Genomic DNA, 17,183 nt, shown 5'->3' with positions numbered 1-17,183 from the left:
TGCCGAGTGCCCGGCAGGTGCTCAGGTCACACAGGGCTGAATGTCTGTGAATCCAACCCAAAGCTTCCTCTGACTCAAACCAGTAGGGCTCCCAGGTTATCTGACTGGGGAGAAACAATAACTTGTGTTCACATTCCAGTGCCTTTTGTGTAGGTCACTTAACCTTCCTGAGCCTCGTTTTTCCCACCTCTGAATCTCTGAGAATTGAGAATAGCCTCAGTTCCCACCTCAGAGATTTAAACAAGATGATGTGTGAACTACATCTGAACTCTCAGCGCCAGTCACCTTTCCCAGCGCTGCACCTTCCGGGGCCACCTCGCCCTCCCACCGGCCAGCTCCCTCACACAAATGAGAGGGTGCCCAGTGGAGGCCTTGCCGGAGACCATGTCCTCTCTTTCTCACCAGCCACACCCATTCCCGTGTACAGGCTGCCATCACCTGTGAGGCTGTGACAGGAGGCAGAGGTCTTTCTGCTTGCCTGCCTGTCTGTCTGTCACTGGTCCTGTGCATACTGGTGAAGTCCAGCTGTCCAGAGCTGTGTGAGATTGGAAGGGATCCTTCGATCCTTGTGTAGGGCTGAGAGACGGAGGGGAAACAGAATTCTGAGTCTGCACCTCCCTCTCACATCTTCTGTCTTGGGACATGCCTGAATACACACCCCACTGCCAACCTGCTCAGAGGGGAAAAGGCCCCCAGGGGCAGCACATCCGCCCGTCACTGACTCCTTTTGCCCCCAGTAACACTGCAGCTTCCTGGGTGCTTCTGCACCTGTTAGGTCTGTCAGTCTTGTAACACACCAGGAAACAGCCACACGCATTCAAGCCTATCTGAGAACCAGGGAGACCAGGGAATGGAATGCCTTTGTGTGGGGCTTTGACCTAGCCTCTCGAAGCCATGCTCTTTCTGTTTGGTGATTTTGTTCAAAGATGAAGCAGATACCTGTGGATTTGCAGCCATGATGGGGCCGAGCCCCAGTGGGTCCTTTGTCTTCTGGATGCTCTAGGAAGGGCTGGTGACAGTCAGACAGGTGGGCCAAATTCAGTGTCATTTTCAGCACCTGCCCCGGGGGACGGCTGGCCACCAGGGAGTAGATTCAGGGAGCAGAGTTCTGGTGGGGCGTGCTTGACTGGTGGAAAGCTGATTGGCCTTTGGCCTCGCAGTGTGGGGCTTGATGCCAGAACACCATCTGCGCTTCCTGTGCCTTCAGGTGGTCTTGCCAACTCACCACCTCCTTCTTAGAAATGGACTCCAGCAGCTGCAGGATGCTTTGACACTGCTGGATAGCTTTGCCCCAGACAGTCTGGCTGCCCACCCCACCCTTCGGGTCAGGCCAGGCAAGATTCCCCTGCCATGAACTAATAGAGGCCTGCGCCAGCCAGTCCCACCAGGCTAAAATGGAGATAATGGAGCATCAAACATGCAGCTGAAAGAGAGGCCTGTCCCACAGCTCCTGCATGCAGCGGGTGGGAAATGGGACAGGGCAGTGGGAGGGGGCCTTATTTGGACCAGACCTCTGTTTCTTTTTGTTGAGATGCCCTCCTTTAAATTGACATTTCTATTGAGATAATTGTAGACTGACTGCCTTTTTAAAAAAATTTTTTCTTATTGAGTATAGTCTGTTTACAATGTTGTCCCAATCTCTGCTGTACAGTGAAGTGACCCAGTCATATACATATAGCCATTTTAAAAAGTATTCTTTTCGATTATGGTTTATCCTAAGGGATTGGATCCGCTGGAGAAGGGATAGGCTACCCACTCCAGTATTCTTGGGGTTCACTTGTGGCTCAGCTGGTAAAGAATCTGCCCGCAATGTGGGAGACCTGGGTTCAATCCTTGGGTTGGGAAGATCCCGTGGAGAAGGGAAAGGCTACCCACTCCAGTATTCTGGCCTGGAGAATTCCGTATAGTCATGGGGTCGCAAGGAGTCAGACACGACTGAGCGACTTTCACTTCACTTTTTCAGGAGGTTGGATCTAGTTCCCTATGCTATACAATAGGACCTTATTGTCCATTTATCCTGTAGGCAGTAGTTTGCATCTGCCAACCCCAGACTCCCAGTCCACCCTTCTCCCTCCACCGCTACCCCCCACCCTGGCAACCACAAGTCCGATCTTTATGTTTGTGAGTCTGTTTCTGTTTCATAGCTAGGTTCATTTGTGCCATATTTTAGGTTCCACATATAAGTGATATCATGTGATATTTGTCTTTCTCTGTCTGACTTATATCACTTAGTATGATAATCTCTAGGTCTATCCCTGTTTCTATAAATGGCATTTTTTTTTCTTTTTTTTTTTTTGCAGCTGAGTAATATTCAGATTAGGAGAGTACTCCCCCTCTGTTCTCCATGCCTGGGGGCTGGGGCATGTTGTGGGGTGGCGGACTAGCCATCCCTGTACTCTGACGGCCCTGGGACCTGAGCTGAGGCTGACCAGGGCCCAGTGGATGTCAGTGTCTTGTCCTAGGAGCTCTGGCTGGTACATCACCCTGAGAAAGCAGCATGGAGCAGCCTAACCGAGAAGGCCACAGCCCAGGAAGGGCCTCTCAGGGCCGAGAGTGCAGATGGACCTCTGCGGGCCCAGAATGTAATCTGAAAGACCTGGAGCGTGACCTGGGGAGGATTCTTCAGGGACCAGATTCTGGGTCGCAGAAACTTCCTCTGAGCCCTGACCTTAAGACCCCACCTTTACCTCTGCCCGTGACCCCACCCATGCCCTCAGACTTGGGGCAGCCCCGGAAGTTGCCCCTGACAGGCACTGACAAGAAGTACCCCCTGATGAAGCAGCGTGGGTTCTACTCTGACATCCTCAGCCCCGGAAGCTTGGATAAACTTGGGGTGAGTGTGGCAGCTGTGCCCTATGGAGCCTGAGCCTTCCTGGTGGATGCCATTTGCCCTTTCTTTCTTTCATCCATCCGTCCATGCGCCTATCAGTCTATCCGTTTTCTACCCACCCACCCATCAGCCCATCCATCCCTGATGATAGGACGCCAGGATTGTCATCCATATGCCCAGTGTCATGGGGCAGTGGGTTGGTGGGGAAATACTTCCCCAGCTCTGGCTAGGGAGGGGCTCCTGGGACAAGGTTGTGTACCACTGAGATCTACAAGATAGGTATGAATTTGCTGGGTAGGATGGGGTTTGGAGGGTGCTCCATGCCGGGGGAACAGAAGGTACAAAGATCGGAGATCCCTGACAGGCCATGGCCCATGTAGAGGAGTAGAGAGACGGAGGGCGGGGGAGGACGGAGAAGGGAAGGGATATAACTAGGAGAGAGTGAGAAGGGCCCATGGGTCCCGTACAGCCTTAGGATGCTTTTAGGTAAAGGACCTCTGTCTTGTGGCCCAGCCCCTGGACACATGCCAGGAGTGTTCTCAGAGTGAGGAGGGGGCCTGTGCGTGACCAGAACGGGCTTGGGCCCGGGTGTCCCAGGTATCCGTAGCTTGTCACCCAGTTTGGCCTCTGAATGAGGAATTGTGCAAATTCCTCTCCGTTGATTCTTTCCCATCCCTGTCCCTGTCCCCCTGGAGTGCAGCCTAGTGGGCTCAGGGAAGACACTTGGCCTTGGGGGTCCTTCCAGATCCTGCCTGTCCTTAGGATGTTTACGCTCCCTCAAGGCTGTGGGGTTTGGTTTCAGGAAGTGTGCCATGGCCCCTGCACAAACCTGGACCTCCTGGAGCAGGCCGACCTTGACAAGTTCACCCCAGAAGGTCAGTGCCCAGCGGGGCCGGGTGGGTGGGTGCCTTCAAAAGCAGGGCCTCTGGCCTGAGGGAGATTGTCTCCTCTTGGCTGAGGGTCTCAATTTCCTCCACTGTTAAAATGGGGATAATAAGATACAAGGTGCTTTGCCAGGGCCCCGCTCGTGGTGAGTGCTCAGTAAAGTGCAGTTGCTTAGTCGTTACTCTCGGCAAAGCTCTGTGTGGTAAGGATGCCCAGAGGCACTGGGGCTGCCGAGGTCTGGGGCCTCATTTCCCTCAGCCTGGACGGGGACAGTGGGACACTGACAGGTATATTTCTTGCCTTCCCTGGAACATGGGCTTGAAGGAGTTGAGGACTGTGTCTGAGCTGTTATCCAGCTCAGGCCACAGCACTGGAAACAAGGCTTGGAGCAGGAAGGTGCCGGGGAGGTCACTGCTGGGAAGGGGAAGAAGGAAGTTCCTCTCAGGCTCCATGATGAGTCTTGTAAGGTCTGGGACAGGCCTGCAGGGTGCGGGGCAGCCCCCGGTGGCAGAAGGGAGCAGAGGGTGGCTCCAAGAGAGGCAGTGAGCAGGGAGGGGCCCTGAGAGGCAATGAGGAATTGGGTGGGGACCCTCCTGACTGGCCAGCAGGCAGGACACCCCCTTCAATCAGGCCCAGGTCCTCCATGGTCCCGGCTGTCTGCCCTTCCTATCTACCCCCAGGAGAGGCCTGGCTGTGTGCTGGCACTGTCCAGACTCGCAGGCCTCTTGGGGGAGTCTGTGACTCCCCAGCAGTGGCAGAGGAAACATCACATGTATGTGCCTCTGTGCAGTGATCTGAGGACGCAGCCTACTGTGGTCAGCAGTTTTACAAGTATCTGTGGCCCAGAAAATGGTTACAGGCCACAGATCAAGGGCTTTGGGGGACTGGGAATGGTGCTCCCACCATCCATGGCGGGGGCAGGGATGGGGGAAGGGGTGGTCAGCAGTTTTGTGTCCCCACCCACATGAGGAAGAGCAGCCCAGAAGGGTCACAGAATGGTGGCAGTCAGGGTTCTTGGCAGAAGGCTCTGTGGAGGCCTGGGAAGATGCCTAGGGCACTGGACCTGCAGGGGCGGGGTCAGGGGCATGGGCTGGCTTTGCTCTCCTCACCCTGGCTCCTCTTTGGCTCCTGAGATGCAGGGCCAGGCCCAGAAGCTCAGGATTTTGGGGGTGGGGTATGTTACGGACCCACAGGCTCAAGAGCAGATGATTAGGGATCTGAAAACTGCCTCCAGTCCAGGGCTTTTTGATAGCGTTGTGTTCCCTCAGCACCTCACAGCCCTGATAAAAGAGCCGCCTTCGCTGCAGGCGGGATGGCCCCTGCTCAGCCTCTGGAAGCTTCTGTAGAGCCTGTAGAGTGGGTACACCCAAGGTGGACCCTCCTGCAATGTGGCTACATCTTGACCCCAGAAATGTGAGGCCCAGGAAGGGGGTTACTAGGACCTCCCAGGGGAGTGGTTGGGGGCCATCACTGAGCAGTCCAAAGGGCCCCCCTCCACCCGGCCCTGGGAAAGGTGGCTCGTCCCCCAAAGCTTTTTCCCACACCCCCTCCCTACCTCTCTGGCTTGCCTGAGACTCTCCTTCCCACTTAACATCTTGAGTCCTGGAAAACTGAAATGTCACCCTACCAGTGGGTCTCTCTCTCCAGTGCCCCACCCTCAGAACTGGAACGGAAGCCTGTCTGAGGAGGGATGGCCCTTTTGTGACTTGGGGGATCCCGTGGGGGCTGGGGGGTGGTGCTACCCTCTCCTACAGTGTCCAGGATGCCTTAAGTCTGGAAGCGGTCCCAGTGAGTGCATGGCATTCAGACCCCAGATGCTTGGCAGGGCCTGTGGGGGTGGGGATGGCAGGAACCCACCCAGACATGCAGGGAGCTACCACTTCACCTTCCTGTCCATCTATAATCCTGGCGGGTAGTTTGATTCAGCACCTGGCTTGAGCAAAAGCCGCTGGCACCAGGGTCATGGGCAGCATGGAGGAGAACGGTTGAGCAGACTGGCTCTGGGCAGGGAGAACACGACCCAAAACAGGCCTGCCAGAGCCCCTTGTCCCCCAGGCTCAGGATCCCCTGGGGCTCCCAATGCACATCTGGCCTCTCCCTGCCTCAGGCCTGCTCTGAACTCCCCCTGCCCCAAAGCCACATGCCTGCTCCCTGCCCAGCATGGAGCTGGGGGTGTCGGGCCCCAGCCTGAGTCCCCGCCCCTGCCCGCAGTCAGAACCTTTGAGGTTTCTGAGGACTTCGAGGAGCGCCTGGAGCACCAGCGCATCGGGTCCACCACCAAGCTGCTCACCCAGACTGACTTCCCGCTGCAGGCCTACGAGCCCAAAGTGCAGGTGCCCTACATGGTGCTGCCGGGCCAGTGCCCCCGCAAGATTGAGATCGAGAGGTATGGCTGGGTTGGCAGTGGGAGGTGGCATCTGCCCACCGCAAGGGGAGACGGATGGTAGGCAGCTAGGTGACCATCCTCAACGGCAGAGATTACCAAGATGGGTCTGTGTTGCAAGCGTTCCAATCAGCTCTTCTAGCCCTTTGGTTTCTTAATGGAAACACGTTGCTTTCCTTGCTGTGAAATCAGGGAGGGTGGCTCTTAAGTCAATGTGGTGGAACTGCAGGCAGGACGCAAGGGTATTTGGGGCCCTGGAGAGTGGCTCCAGCCACCACACCACTTCCTGATGGATTCCAGAGAACATAGGACCCGAGGGGTCCCTGAGCCACACCTTTAACTGCCTCAACTCCACGGGCCCTTGCTGACACCCAAGGGCGCGACTCACCTGAGCTGAGCTGTTACGAGATCCGTTCGTGTCCCTCGGGCAGGAGGAAGCAGCTCTACCTGAGCCTGGACATCGAGCAGTTGCTGGCCAACGAGGGCATCGACTCTGACAAGCTCATGCCCAGGCACCCAGACCCCCACAACCCCCAGACGATTGAGCAGGGTCACGACCCGCTCTTCCCCATCTATCTCCCACTGAAGGTGAGTCTAGCGTCCATGGAGAGCTGATGGTCAGGAGATGGGGGTGCAGGACCCGAGCAGAGGGGTCAGATTCAAAAGGGGGATCCCCTAGCCATGACAAGCACTTGCGTGTCAAACAGGACATCTGCATAGAGCGCTGCCCCCACTGCTCTGCAGGAGGAGTTTCAACATCCTATGCTGGGGCATGGTGGGGTGGGGGGCGCCCAGCACCCCTGAGATGCTGATTCTCTGCTTCTCTGGGAGACTGGGAAGCCTGTGTGCATGAGTTCTGTCCCCAACCCCTCCTCGGGCACCGAGAAGCGGCTGGGAGGACTGTGGAGTAGTGTTCAGTTCCCTTTGACCACTGCATCTGGGGTCACTGGGCTGGAGAAAGCTGGAGTAGAGGAGGGCACTGGAGTAGTGGAGGCAACCATTGCAGCCTCTTTGGAGTTCTGTGTGGAAATGGAGTCCAGGAAGGAGAAAGAGAGAGCATAGCCTACTCTGGTTTTCACCCACCTCCCTGCCCTTCTCTCCATGGCCCTGACTGTCTCTTGCCTGGCAGTGCATCTGGGGAGACAGAGTGGAATGTCGATGCACATTACCCTCCTGACAACCTGAATCTCTATCATTTCCGAGTCAGGGTGGGCGCTCAGGAAAATCCAAGGACCGCCTCTTCCACTGATCCTGAGCTGGGTGGTCCTGGCCAGTGGGAGAGAGGGCCTGCTGTGAGTCCCCAGCCACCCCTCTGCCTGAACCTCAGGGTAACTTGCTTGGACAGGGTTTCACAGAGCCAGACCCCATAGAGCCCGGTGAGCAGCAGAGGAGGCACTCGGGCCCCTGGCCCCCAGACCTCAGCATCTGCATCCGGGGAGGAGGCTGCCCGGGCACCTCTAGCCTCGCATGCTCAGCCCACAGGGGCTGTCAGGGCGAGCTGCCTCTGCCCAGCACCTGCTATCTTCTTGCAGGTGTTTGACAATGAGGAGTTTGACTGCCGGACTCCCATCGAGTGGATCAACATGGGCTTGGAGCCAGGGTCTCAGAACAGGAAGCCTGTCCCTGGCAAAGCCCTCCTGCCCACTGATGACTTCCTGGGGCACGGTGAGCAGGGCCAGCGGGGGCAGGGAGGACAGGATCTTGGTCTGCACCATCCTGTCCCAGCAGCAACCCAGCCATGGACTCCTCGGCTGTCCTGGGCCTCAACCATGGGAGGCGGTGGCCCCACATTTTGGGGCCTCCCTCCCAGCTGGGATACAGGCCAGCGGGCTGGCCACACAGGAGGAAAGGCAGGGGACCAGGGATGACATGGATTGGTGGGCTGGGGAGGGGACAGCTGGGTGGTGTCTTAAAAAGAAGTCTTTGATTTATTGGTAATGAAAAATATGCACGCTCATTAGACATGTTCAAGTGTGTATAAGGGGCACAATTCAAGCCCCTCCACTCTATCGCCCAGAAACTCCTCTGCCCCACCTGTATCTGTGGCCTCTTGGCTTTCTCCTCTGCCTGGACAGCACACACACTATGACACACTCACGTACTTGATTTCAGACACACACATTCACAAGCCCACTGTCACGCTCACCCACCATCCCTCACACACACGTACACAGTCATACGCACATTTTTGCCACACAGACACACATGCCGACAGTCACCCATTCACAACCGCTGTCACACCCACACGCACATCCCCACAGTCGTGTTGCACTCTTTTGCCAGACCTTAAACGTGTCTGTGTCTGTCCTTCCTTTGGTCTGCTGCTGTCCGGAACAGAGCCAGGCTGACTGTCCATGGTTCCCGGCCTGGCCTGCGTGACTAGCCTCCACGTAGGCATCCTAGGAAGGTCCCGGTCTTGAGATTGAAGGTGGCTGTCCCCTTGTGCAGGGCGGGGGCATCTCTGCTCTAGCCCAGTGCGTGGATGTGCTGCTGTGGAGTGGGGAGTGAGCCCAGTGGGCCGGCGCCCAGGCGGGAGATAGGACTCTAGAGCCACGCTGGTTCTCAGACTGCTAAACCTCCAGGGGGCCCACAACAAGTCCATTGTGCAAGCTGTAAGTTTGTGTTTCAATTTAAAAACGCATTAATGCTGGAATCAATTTCTCTGAACTAGACAAGAAACCCAGAATGATCCCTTTACTTTGGACTTAATTACAAAAATAATTTAACTCAACTGTTCCCAGATCTCCAATTCTTGGTGATAAAAGCAGAAAGTTTGGGGCTGCATTAACCTTAAATGTACCAGGTAGTGGCTTCCCCAAGGCGCTCCTGCCTGTTCCGCTTCACACGGTCCGGGCCCTCAGCGGCAGCTCTAACGGGAGGAGGGACAGGTCGGGAGCCTTTCTGCCAGGGACCTCTGCTTTCTGCTCGGGGCTTCTCTCATGACATCTTTCCCTCTTAAGTTGAGCCAAGAACAGGTCAGCATTTTCAGGAAGGAAACTAATTAGGACGAGAAGGGAAAAGTCAAACAGAACCAAAGCTGGTGAGGTTTATCACACAGCAAACTCCTGTTCTCACCTGCCTGGCATCGGTCAGCGGGAGCATTTCCTTGGAATTCCAGCCCGTAGAGGATACATACACAGTGTGACTTCAGGCTCTGTGAGATACGCAGACAGGGTGAGCGGTCAGAGAGTGCCAGGGGCAAAGGTGCTATTTTAGGCAGAGATGCTTCTCCAAGGAAAAGCCACTTGAGCAGGGAACGAGCCAGCATCAAGGTGATGTGGGCGAAGACTGTTCCAGACAGAGGGCGCAGTCAACGCTGAGGCCCTGAGGCAGGAGCAAGCTCTAGAGTCAGGAGTAACCAGACGTCCGGTATGGCTAGAGAGGGATGAGGGAGGGAGGCAGTGGCAGGAGTTGAGCGAGAGGAGTCAAAATTTTCAGCCAAGGGCGAGGGTGCATCCTGACCAAACGCCCTGAGACCTACTCTGAAGCCATTGCAGGGGAGCAGTCTTCTTCTACCCTGCCCTGCTCTGATGGAGAGGCTGGGGGCTCAGCTCCCACATGCAGCCTCAGGACTTCCCTTGGCCTTGAAAGGGTCCAGTTGGGATGTGGTGAGCTTTACACCTAGATCCTCAACCGGATCTGTTGGCTTCAGGCTTTCCTGCCTCCTGGTCCCAGCCCTGCTGGCCTGTCTCTAGCTGCCCTGATGGAGCCATGCAGAGACCAGAGCAGAGAGGCCTGGTCCTTCTGGCTCCTCCTGCCCAGCTCAGCTGGGAGGAGGCAGGCCCCCCACTGTGCTGCAGCCAGAGAAGGGGAGTCAGTGTGGTGGGAGAGGGGCCAGATCAGTTGACCACCGAGAACTTTCCTAGCACCCACTGCCTGCAGGCAGCAGCCTCTCTCCACCCCATCGCCGGGGGCACTGATGGACTCCCCTCCTGTTTCAGAGGACCCCAAGAGTCAGAAGCTGCAGTACAAATGGTGCAATGTCGGGGTCCTGGACTACGACAAGGAGAAGAAGCTGTACCTAGTACACAAGACAGCGGAGGATGGCTTAGTGCGCGATGAGATGGGGAAGCCTATCCTGAATGGAGGGGTCACGCCTGAAGGTGCGAGGTCTCTGCCCCTGCCTCAGCAGACCCCCAGCTCAGGCCCGGCCTGGCCTGTGACTGAGGCCAGCCCCTGCCCAGGGCATAACCAGCTGAGGCCTGAACTCCCCCTTGTTCCCTTGTCCTGTGGCTGTCTGTCCCCCAACCAGTGAGAATGCGAGGACCCACACTCAGAGAGCCCAGGGAGGGCAGCTGGTCAGTTTGATATGTCACCTCTGAGCCGCTGACAGTGGTGTTTTCAGTGTCCTGTTGAGAAGGAGCCCAAGGCCCGTCACTGAGTGATGTCCGTCCTTTTCACAGTTAACAAAGCACTTTCACATCCAACCATGACAACCTGTGGTGTGGGCAGTGCAGGGAGCGTTCACAGACAGGATGGGGTCACTTGCTCAGGGCCGCCGTGCATGGGTGGCAGAGCCAGGCTGGAATCTAGTGCTCCTGCCTGAGGGCCCCACTGGCTATTCCTTTGTCCCTCCAACCCCCCCCCCCCCCACCCAGGAAGGCCACCCCTCCTGATCTGTCAGTACTGGGTGCCAAGGATCCAGCTCCTCTTCTGTGCTGAGGACCCACGTGTGTTCACACAACGTGTGGTCGAGGCCAACGCCCTGCGCAAGAACACGGAGGCACTGCTGCTATACAACCTGTACGTGGACTGCATGCCCTCCGAGGGCCAGCGGCTTGTCAGTGAGCAGAGCCTGAACAAGATCAAGCAGTGGGCCATGAGCACGCCTCGGATGCGCAAAGGGCCCTCGTGAGTCCTCCCCACCCAGACCCTTCCCCACACCCCAGCAGCGCCTCCTCCAGGGAGCTGTCCAGTAGGGAGCTAGGGCTGCCCTGTATGTGAGAGGGGTACTCTCCCCATGCTCCTCTGTCTGGGGCTGTCTTGCCCACTGTACTATGGACTTCTTGGACCCTGAACCATGCCTTGTTCAGCTCCAGGTCTCTCATTATCAGTATGGACTCATGGATTCTTAATTCTATTCCAAGGGTTATAATCTGTTACTACCATTTTTAATTTTCGTGCTCAAATTGTCTCAGACTTGGCCAGTGGGAGCCTCTTCAGGCCGCTTCCTCTGTCCTCTTGTTAATGTTTCTGTTATTCTTTGAGCATGTCTTTACTTTCTGGTGGGCTTCCCTGGTGGCTCAGAGGTTAAAGCGTCTGCCTGCAATGCAGGAGACCAGGGTTCGATCCCTGGGTTGGGAAGATCCGCTGGAGAAGGAAATGGCAACCCATTCCAGTATTCTTGCCTGGAGAATCCCATGGATGGAGGAGCCTGGTAGGCTACAGTCCATGGGGTCCCAAAGAGTCGGACACGACTGAGTGACTTCACTTCACTTCACTTCATTTTCTGGCACAGCAAGAAGTCGTCCCAAGGTCATCTTGCACTTTTGCAGACCCAGCCCTGAAATCAACTATTTCTCCAAGGGGCCCTGGTTCCTCTTGGTGGGGAATTGCATTTAGAAGACAAGATTTTGGCATTAAGATGTGCTCATTGCTCCTGGGAAATCAATGCTTTGAGGCCCTAGGAGATAGACCTAAGCTATACATATTATTTATTTTACCTTAATCATGTTATAGTGTTATATTACATTATGTTACATATAGCCTTCACACATATGTCTAATTATTACATATCTATTTATTGATCTGTCAAAAATCACGAGTTCATACTGATACCTTCACATTTACTTTGAACCACAGGCCTCATTCTTACTTGTACTTGTTTTTTCACTTCTTTTTCTAAAAGAAATTTGGCTTTTATTCTTCACAGTGTATTTACTTATTTTCTCAGACCTAGGATACACAGAAAGTAATTTCAGTTGCTAATCCATCCTCTTTGGAGGATAAGCTCTCATAAGTAATCTTTGATATTTGTTTAGTTTTCTTTTTCCTTTTTAACCTGGGGGCATACGGTGCAAATACTAGGTTCAGAAGTTACTTGGTTTAGTTCTCCCCATCCTCCTGAGTGTGATTCATTCATTTGATGAACTATAGCTTGGTCCATTTATTTTATAAATATAAATAAATACATATATGTGTATATATAGATGTAAGCATAATATATGTATATTATATTATAGAATATATATAATTCATATATTACATTATATGTAATATGTATGTAGTGAGTGTATAGAAAATATACATACATATGTATATATTTCTTTTTATATATAATATATGTACACATATATAAAATATAGTCAGTAGTATATATTACTCAAAAAGATATACTCAGAGATTTGTTACTCTTCACCCTCATTCATTCTATCCACATCTCCCATCTTTTCTACTGTATTCTCACCCATAGGTTACCAATGTCACTAGTTTCCAGTTTATCCTTTCTGTATTTCTTTTTTGCACAAATGATATTCTCATATATATATTTCTTATCCCCCCTGTTACATGAGTAGCACACTATAGACACTCATTTTTATTTTGCCTTTTTCACTTATAATGCATTCTGGGAATAAGTCCTTTTCGGTTCATTGATTCTTCCTCCATTCTCTTTTTACAGCTGCATAGTCATCTGTTGTGTGGATATACCATGTATCATGGTTTATTCAACCATTTGCTAATACATAGGCATTTAGGTACTTTCTGGCATTTTGCAATGACAAACAGTGCTACAAATGAATAATCTTGTGCACTTGTATGTTGATACTGACGGAGGTATAACTTTAATATTCCCCCACCCTCCAAGAATACCGGAGTGGGTTGCCATTCCCTCCTCTACGGGGTCTTCCTGACCCAGGGATTGAACCTGGGTCTCCTGCATAGTGGAGTTGCTAGGTAAAAAGATAACTACTTACTGATCACCAACTTTTCCTCCATAAGGATTTTGTATGCCCACCAGCAATGTGTGAGAGTACCTGTTTCTCCACACCCTTGTTAACAGTGAGCTGTTTATTATACTATTAAATTTTTTTTGCCAGTCTGGAAGGTAAGTCTATAAGTATTACAAGTAAGGCTGAATGTCTTTTGAATCTTTTCATATGATTAAGGGCAATTTTTATATCTTTTTGTGACTTGTCCACATTTTTTGCTCATTTTTTTTTCTTTTAGGTTTTGGGGTTTTTTCCCTCTAATATTAAGAGTTCTTTATATATTAGGGATATTGGTTCTTTAGCTCTGTGATACATGTTGTAAATATTTTCTCCTGGTTTGTCAGCTGTATATTAACTTCGCTTATGGTAATTTTTGGGCTTCCTGGTGGCTCAGATGGAAAAGAATCTGCCTGCAATGCAGGAGACCTGGATTTGATCCCTGGGTTGAGAAGACCCCCTGGAAGAAGGCATGGCAACCCACTCCAGCGTTCTTGCCTGGAGACTCCCCATGGACAGAAAAGCCTGGTAGGCTACAGTCCATGGGGTCACAGAGTCAGACACAACTGAGTGACTAAGCACAGCATAATACATGGTAGTTTTTGCAGTATAACTTAAAAATATGTAAATAATTTTATTAACCATTTCTTCTATTACATCTGGATTTTGAATCATAGTTACAAAGTCTTTCCCTATATTGAGGTTTTCTTCTAGAACTTGTATGGTTTCATGCTTTTGCCTTTTATATCCTTGATTCATCCTTATGAATGGTGTGTGGTATGGATCCAATTTTATCCTTTTCCAAATGACTAGTGTTTGTTAAACATTTTTTAATACCCATCAGCATTTGTTGAAACCTCTATCTTTGACCTGGTGATTTGAGAGGCCACCTTTATCATACACTAATTTCCATATGTACTTTGGTCTATTTCTGAAATTTCTGTTCTATTCCATTGTTCTATTTATACACTTGCACTACAGTTTTAATTATAGATATTTTACAGTATGTTTTAATGTCTTGTCAGGCCATTCCCCCTTTGTATTAATAGCTTTTCCCTTTCAGTGTTTTTCTGGCAATTCTTGCATGTTTATTTGTTTGTTTTAATTATTTTTAAAAATAGTGGGAAAATATACATAATATAAAATTCACCATTTTAACCATTTCTAAGTGTACATCTCAGTGGCATTAAGTACATGCACATTATTATCCTGTCATCACTACCATCCATCCACAGAATGTTCATGGTCCCACAGTGAAACTCTGCACCCATTAAACTGTAAGACCCCATTCTCCTCTCACCCAGCCCCTGGCAATCACCACTCTACTTTCTGTCTCTATGAATTTGACTACCTAAGTGCTTCATATGAGTAGAATCATGCATTACTTGTCCTTTTGTGACTCCTTCTTTCATTTAACATAATGTCTTCTAATATCATCTATGTTGTAGCACACACCAGAATTCCCTTCCTTTTTAAGACTGAATAATATTCCATTGTACATATATACCATGTTTTGTTTGTCTATTCATCTGTTGATGGACACTTGGCTGCTCCTGTTTTTTGGCTCTTAGGAATAATTCTTCTGTGAACATGGGTATACAAAGATATCTTCATGTCCCTGCTCTCTGTTCTTTGGAGAAGTAGTGGAGTTCCACTTCTTTTCCAAAAGCAGAATTACTAGATCATATGGTAATTCTATTTGTTGCTGTTTAGTTTTTATCTCATTATCATAAATTCAACTCTGTAATTCAGCTACACTTGGAAGGGATAAGGAAAACATAAAACCGAAAAACTGCAGTGAGAGCACAAAGATTATAGGCTATTATGAGCAGGTGAGAGAAGGAATGGTCCGTGGTTAAGATAAAATACAGGTCAAATTTATTAGAGTTATCCACACTCAGCAATGGCAAGCTTCTCGGCAGTCTTGCCAAACCTGGTGCTTGCCAAACCCAAAGTACTCCATGGTTTTCACAGTATTGATGCCCTCCTTCACCTTGCAAAAAACCACGTGCTTGCAACCCAACCACCCAAGCTTGGTAGTGTACATGAAAAATGGAACTGTTTATGTGGGTCCAGAATTTGCCATGTACAAGATGCTAGGACCCACTGCTTCAGGATGATACTTGTTATCAAATTTCTTGTAGTTGACGTGCTGCCAGTGCCTCTACAGGATATGAAGTCACCACCCAGGTACATAAATCCTGGGATAATGCTGTGACAGTAGGGACCTTGATAACCAGATCCTTTCTCCGCAGTGCTCAGAATACTAAAGTTTTCTGCTGTCTTTGGAACTTTGTCTGCATATAGCTCAAAGGAGGCATGGCCCAAGGGCTCACATTGACAGTGAATGTTGAGGAACACTGTGGGGTTGGCCATGGTGGGGTGGTACAGGTCGGCTCCAGGTGACATCGGTGGTGTTGGCAAAGCCCTATTTTTAATTTTTTTGAGAAACCACCATCCTGTTTTCATAGCAATTGCACCATTTTACATTCCCACAGCAGGGCACAAGGGATTCAGATTTCTCCATATCCTCACTGACATTTGTTATTTTCTGGGTTTTTTTCTTTATAGTAGCCATCCTAAAGGGTGATTTTGATTTGCATTTTCCTAATGCTTAGTGATGTTGAACATCTTTTCGCGTGCCTATTGGCTGTTTGTGTAGTCTTATTTGGAGAAATGTGTATTCAAATTCTTTGCTTATATTTTTGGTTCTTTATGTACTCTGGATATTAATCCCTTATCAGATATGTGATTTGAAGATATTTTCTCCCATTCCATGGGTTGCCTTTTTATTCTGTTGATAGTGTCTTTTGTGTAACCAGGACACAGAGGTTTTCATTTTGGTGAAGTCCAGTTTGTCCATTTTTCCTTATTGTTATCATGTATAAGATGATTTCCTTTTGGCATCATGTATAAGAAAATCATCACCAAATCCAATGTCTTGAAACTTTCTTCCATGCATCCTTTTAAGAATTTTACAGTGTTCGCTCTTATGTTCAGATTTTTGATCCATATTGAGTTAAATTTTGTATATGGTCTTAGGTAAGGGTCCAGCTTTATTCTTTTGCATGTGAATATCCAGTTTTCCTAGCATGAGGTATTAAGAAGGCTATCTTCCCCATTGAATGATGTTGGCACCCTTGTTAAAAATCATTTGGTTATATATGTGAGGGTTTGTTTCCAGACTGTCTTTTCTATTCCACTGGTCTGTCAGACTGTCTTTATGCCAATACCACATATTTTGATTACTGTAGGTTTGTAATTATTTCTGAAATTGAAAAATGTGTCTTCCTACTTTGTTCTTTTTCAAGTTTGTTTTGGTTATTTGGCCATTCCTTGAGATTCCACATGAAATTTAGGATGGATTTTTATGTTTTTGCAAAAAAAGTTGTTGAGTTTTTGATAGGGAATTGCCATGCTTATTTCTCCATGTGAGCTTTAGTATCAACTTTTATAGGTCTGTTTTGGAAATGCTTGGTATTTTTATTGGGATTGCATTATATTTTTAAATTACCTTAGGTATAGCTGATGTCTTTGGGATCTTAAATTGACCTATCCAAGAACAAGGCATGTTTGTCCATTTATTCAAGTCTACCTTTGTGTCTTTCAAGAGTGCTTTGAAGTTTTACTCATGTAGGTTTTGCATATTACTTATTAAGTATTGGATTGGCCAAAAAAGTTGGTTTGCATTTTCCATACAGTGTTACGGAAAAGCCCAAATGAATTTTTTGGTTAACGCAATATTTTATCTTCTTTGTTGTTGTTATGAATGGACTTTCTCTACTGTTACGTCTATTGATTGATTTCTTTGTATTAATTTACATTCTGTTACCTTCCTGAAGTCATTTACTGTTTGAGTTTATCATTGGTTCTTTAGGGCTTTCTAAGTGCACACTATCTAGAAATAGAGATAGTTTTACTTATTATTTTCCAATTCTTATTCGTCTGATTGGGCTTCCTCAGTGGCTCAGTGGTAAAGAATCCACCTGCAATGCAGGAGCCTCAGGAGATGCGGGTTTGATCCCTGTGTTGGGCACATCCCCTGGAGGAGGGCATGGCAACCCACACCAGTATTCTTGCCTGGAGAATCCCATGGACAGAGGAGCCTGGCATGTTACAGTCCATAGGATCGCAAAGAGTTGGACACAACTGAAGCGAC

The 17,183-nt window shown here is 49.9% G+C and overlaps 1 protein-coding gene and 1 pseudogene across 1 annotated transcript in view; one reads left to right on the top strand and one right to left on the bottom strand.

Annotated features, from left to right (window-relative positions):
- The first annotated feature begins 2,497 nt into the window (after positions 1-2,497).
- DNAH1 (dynein axonemal heavy chain 1) overlaps positions 2,498-17,183 on the top strand; it is a 74,776-nt gene continuing 60,090 nt past the window's right edge. Inside the window, exons 1-7 of the mRNA XM_043886875.1 lie at positions 2,498-2,833; positions 3,633-3,705; positions 5,927-6,101; positions 6,530-6,686; positions 7,631-7,763; positions 10,040-10,201; positions 10,697-10,949. Of these exons, the coding sequence (XP_043742810.1) occupies positions 2,498-2,833; positions 3,633-3,705; positions 5,927-6,101; positions 6,530-6,686; positions 7,631-7,763; positions 10,040-10,201; positions 10,697-10,949 (1,289 nt within the window). The remainder of the gene's footprint in view (positions 2,834-3,632; positions 3,706-5,926; positions 6,102-6,529; positions 6,687-7,630; positions 7,764-10,039; positions 10,202-10,696; positions 10,950-17,183) is intronic.
- LOC122683239 lies at positions 14,912-15,400 on the bottom strand (annotated as a pseudogene).

The sequence above is a fragment of the Cervus elaphus genome, chromosome 24 (genome assembly GCF_910594005.1).
Source record: "Cervus elaphus chromosome 24, mCerEla1.1, whole genome shotgun sequence".
Classification (NCBI taxonomy): Eukaryota; Metazoa; Chordata; class Mammalia; order Artiodactyla; family Cervidae; genus Cervus; species Cervus elaphus.
This window is presented reverse-complemented; position numbering and strand designations above follow the sequence as displayed.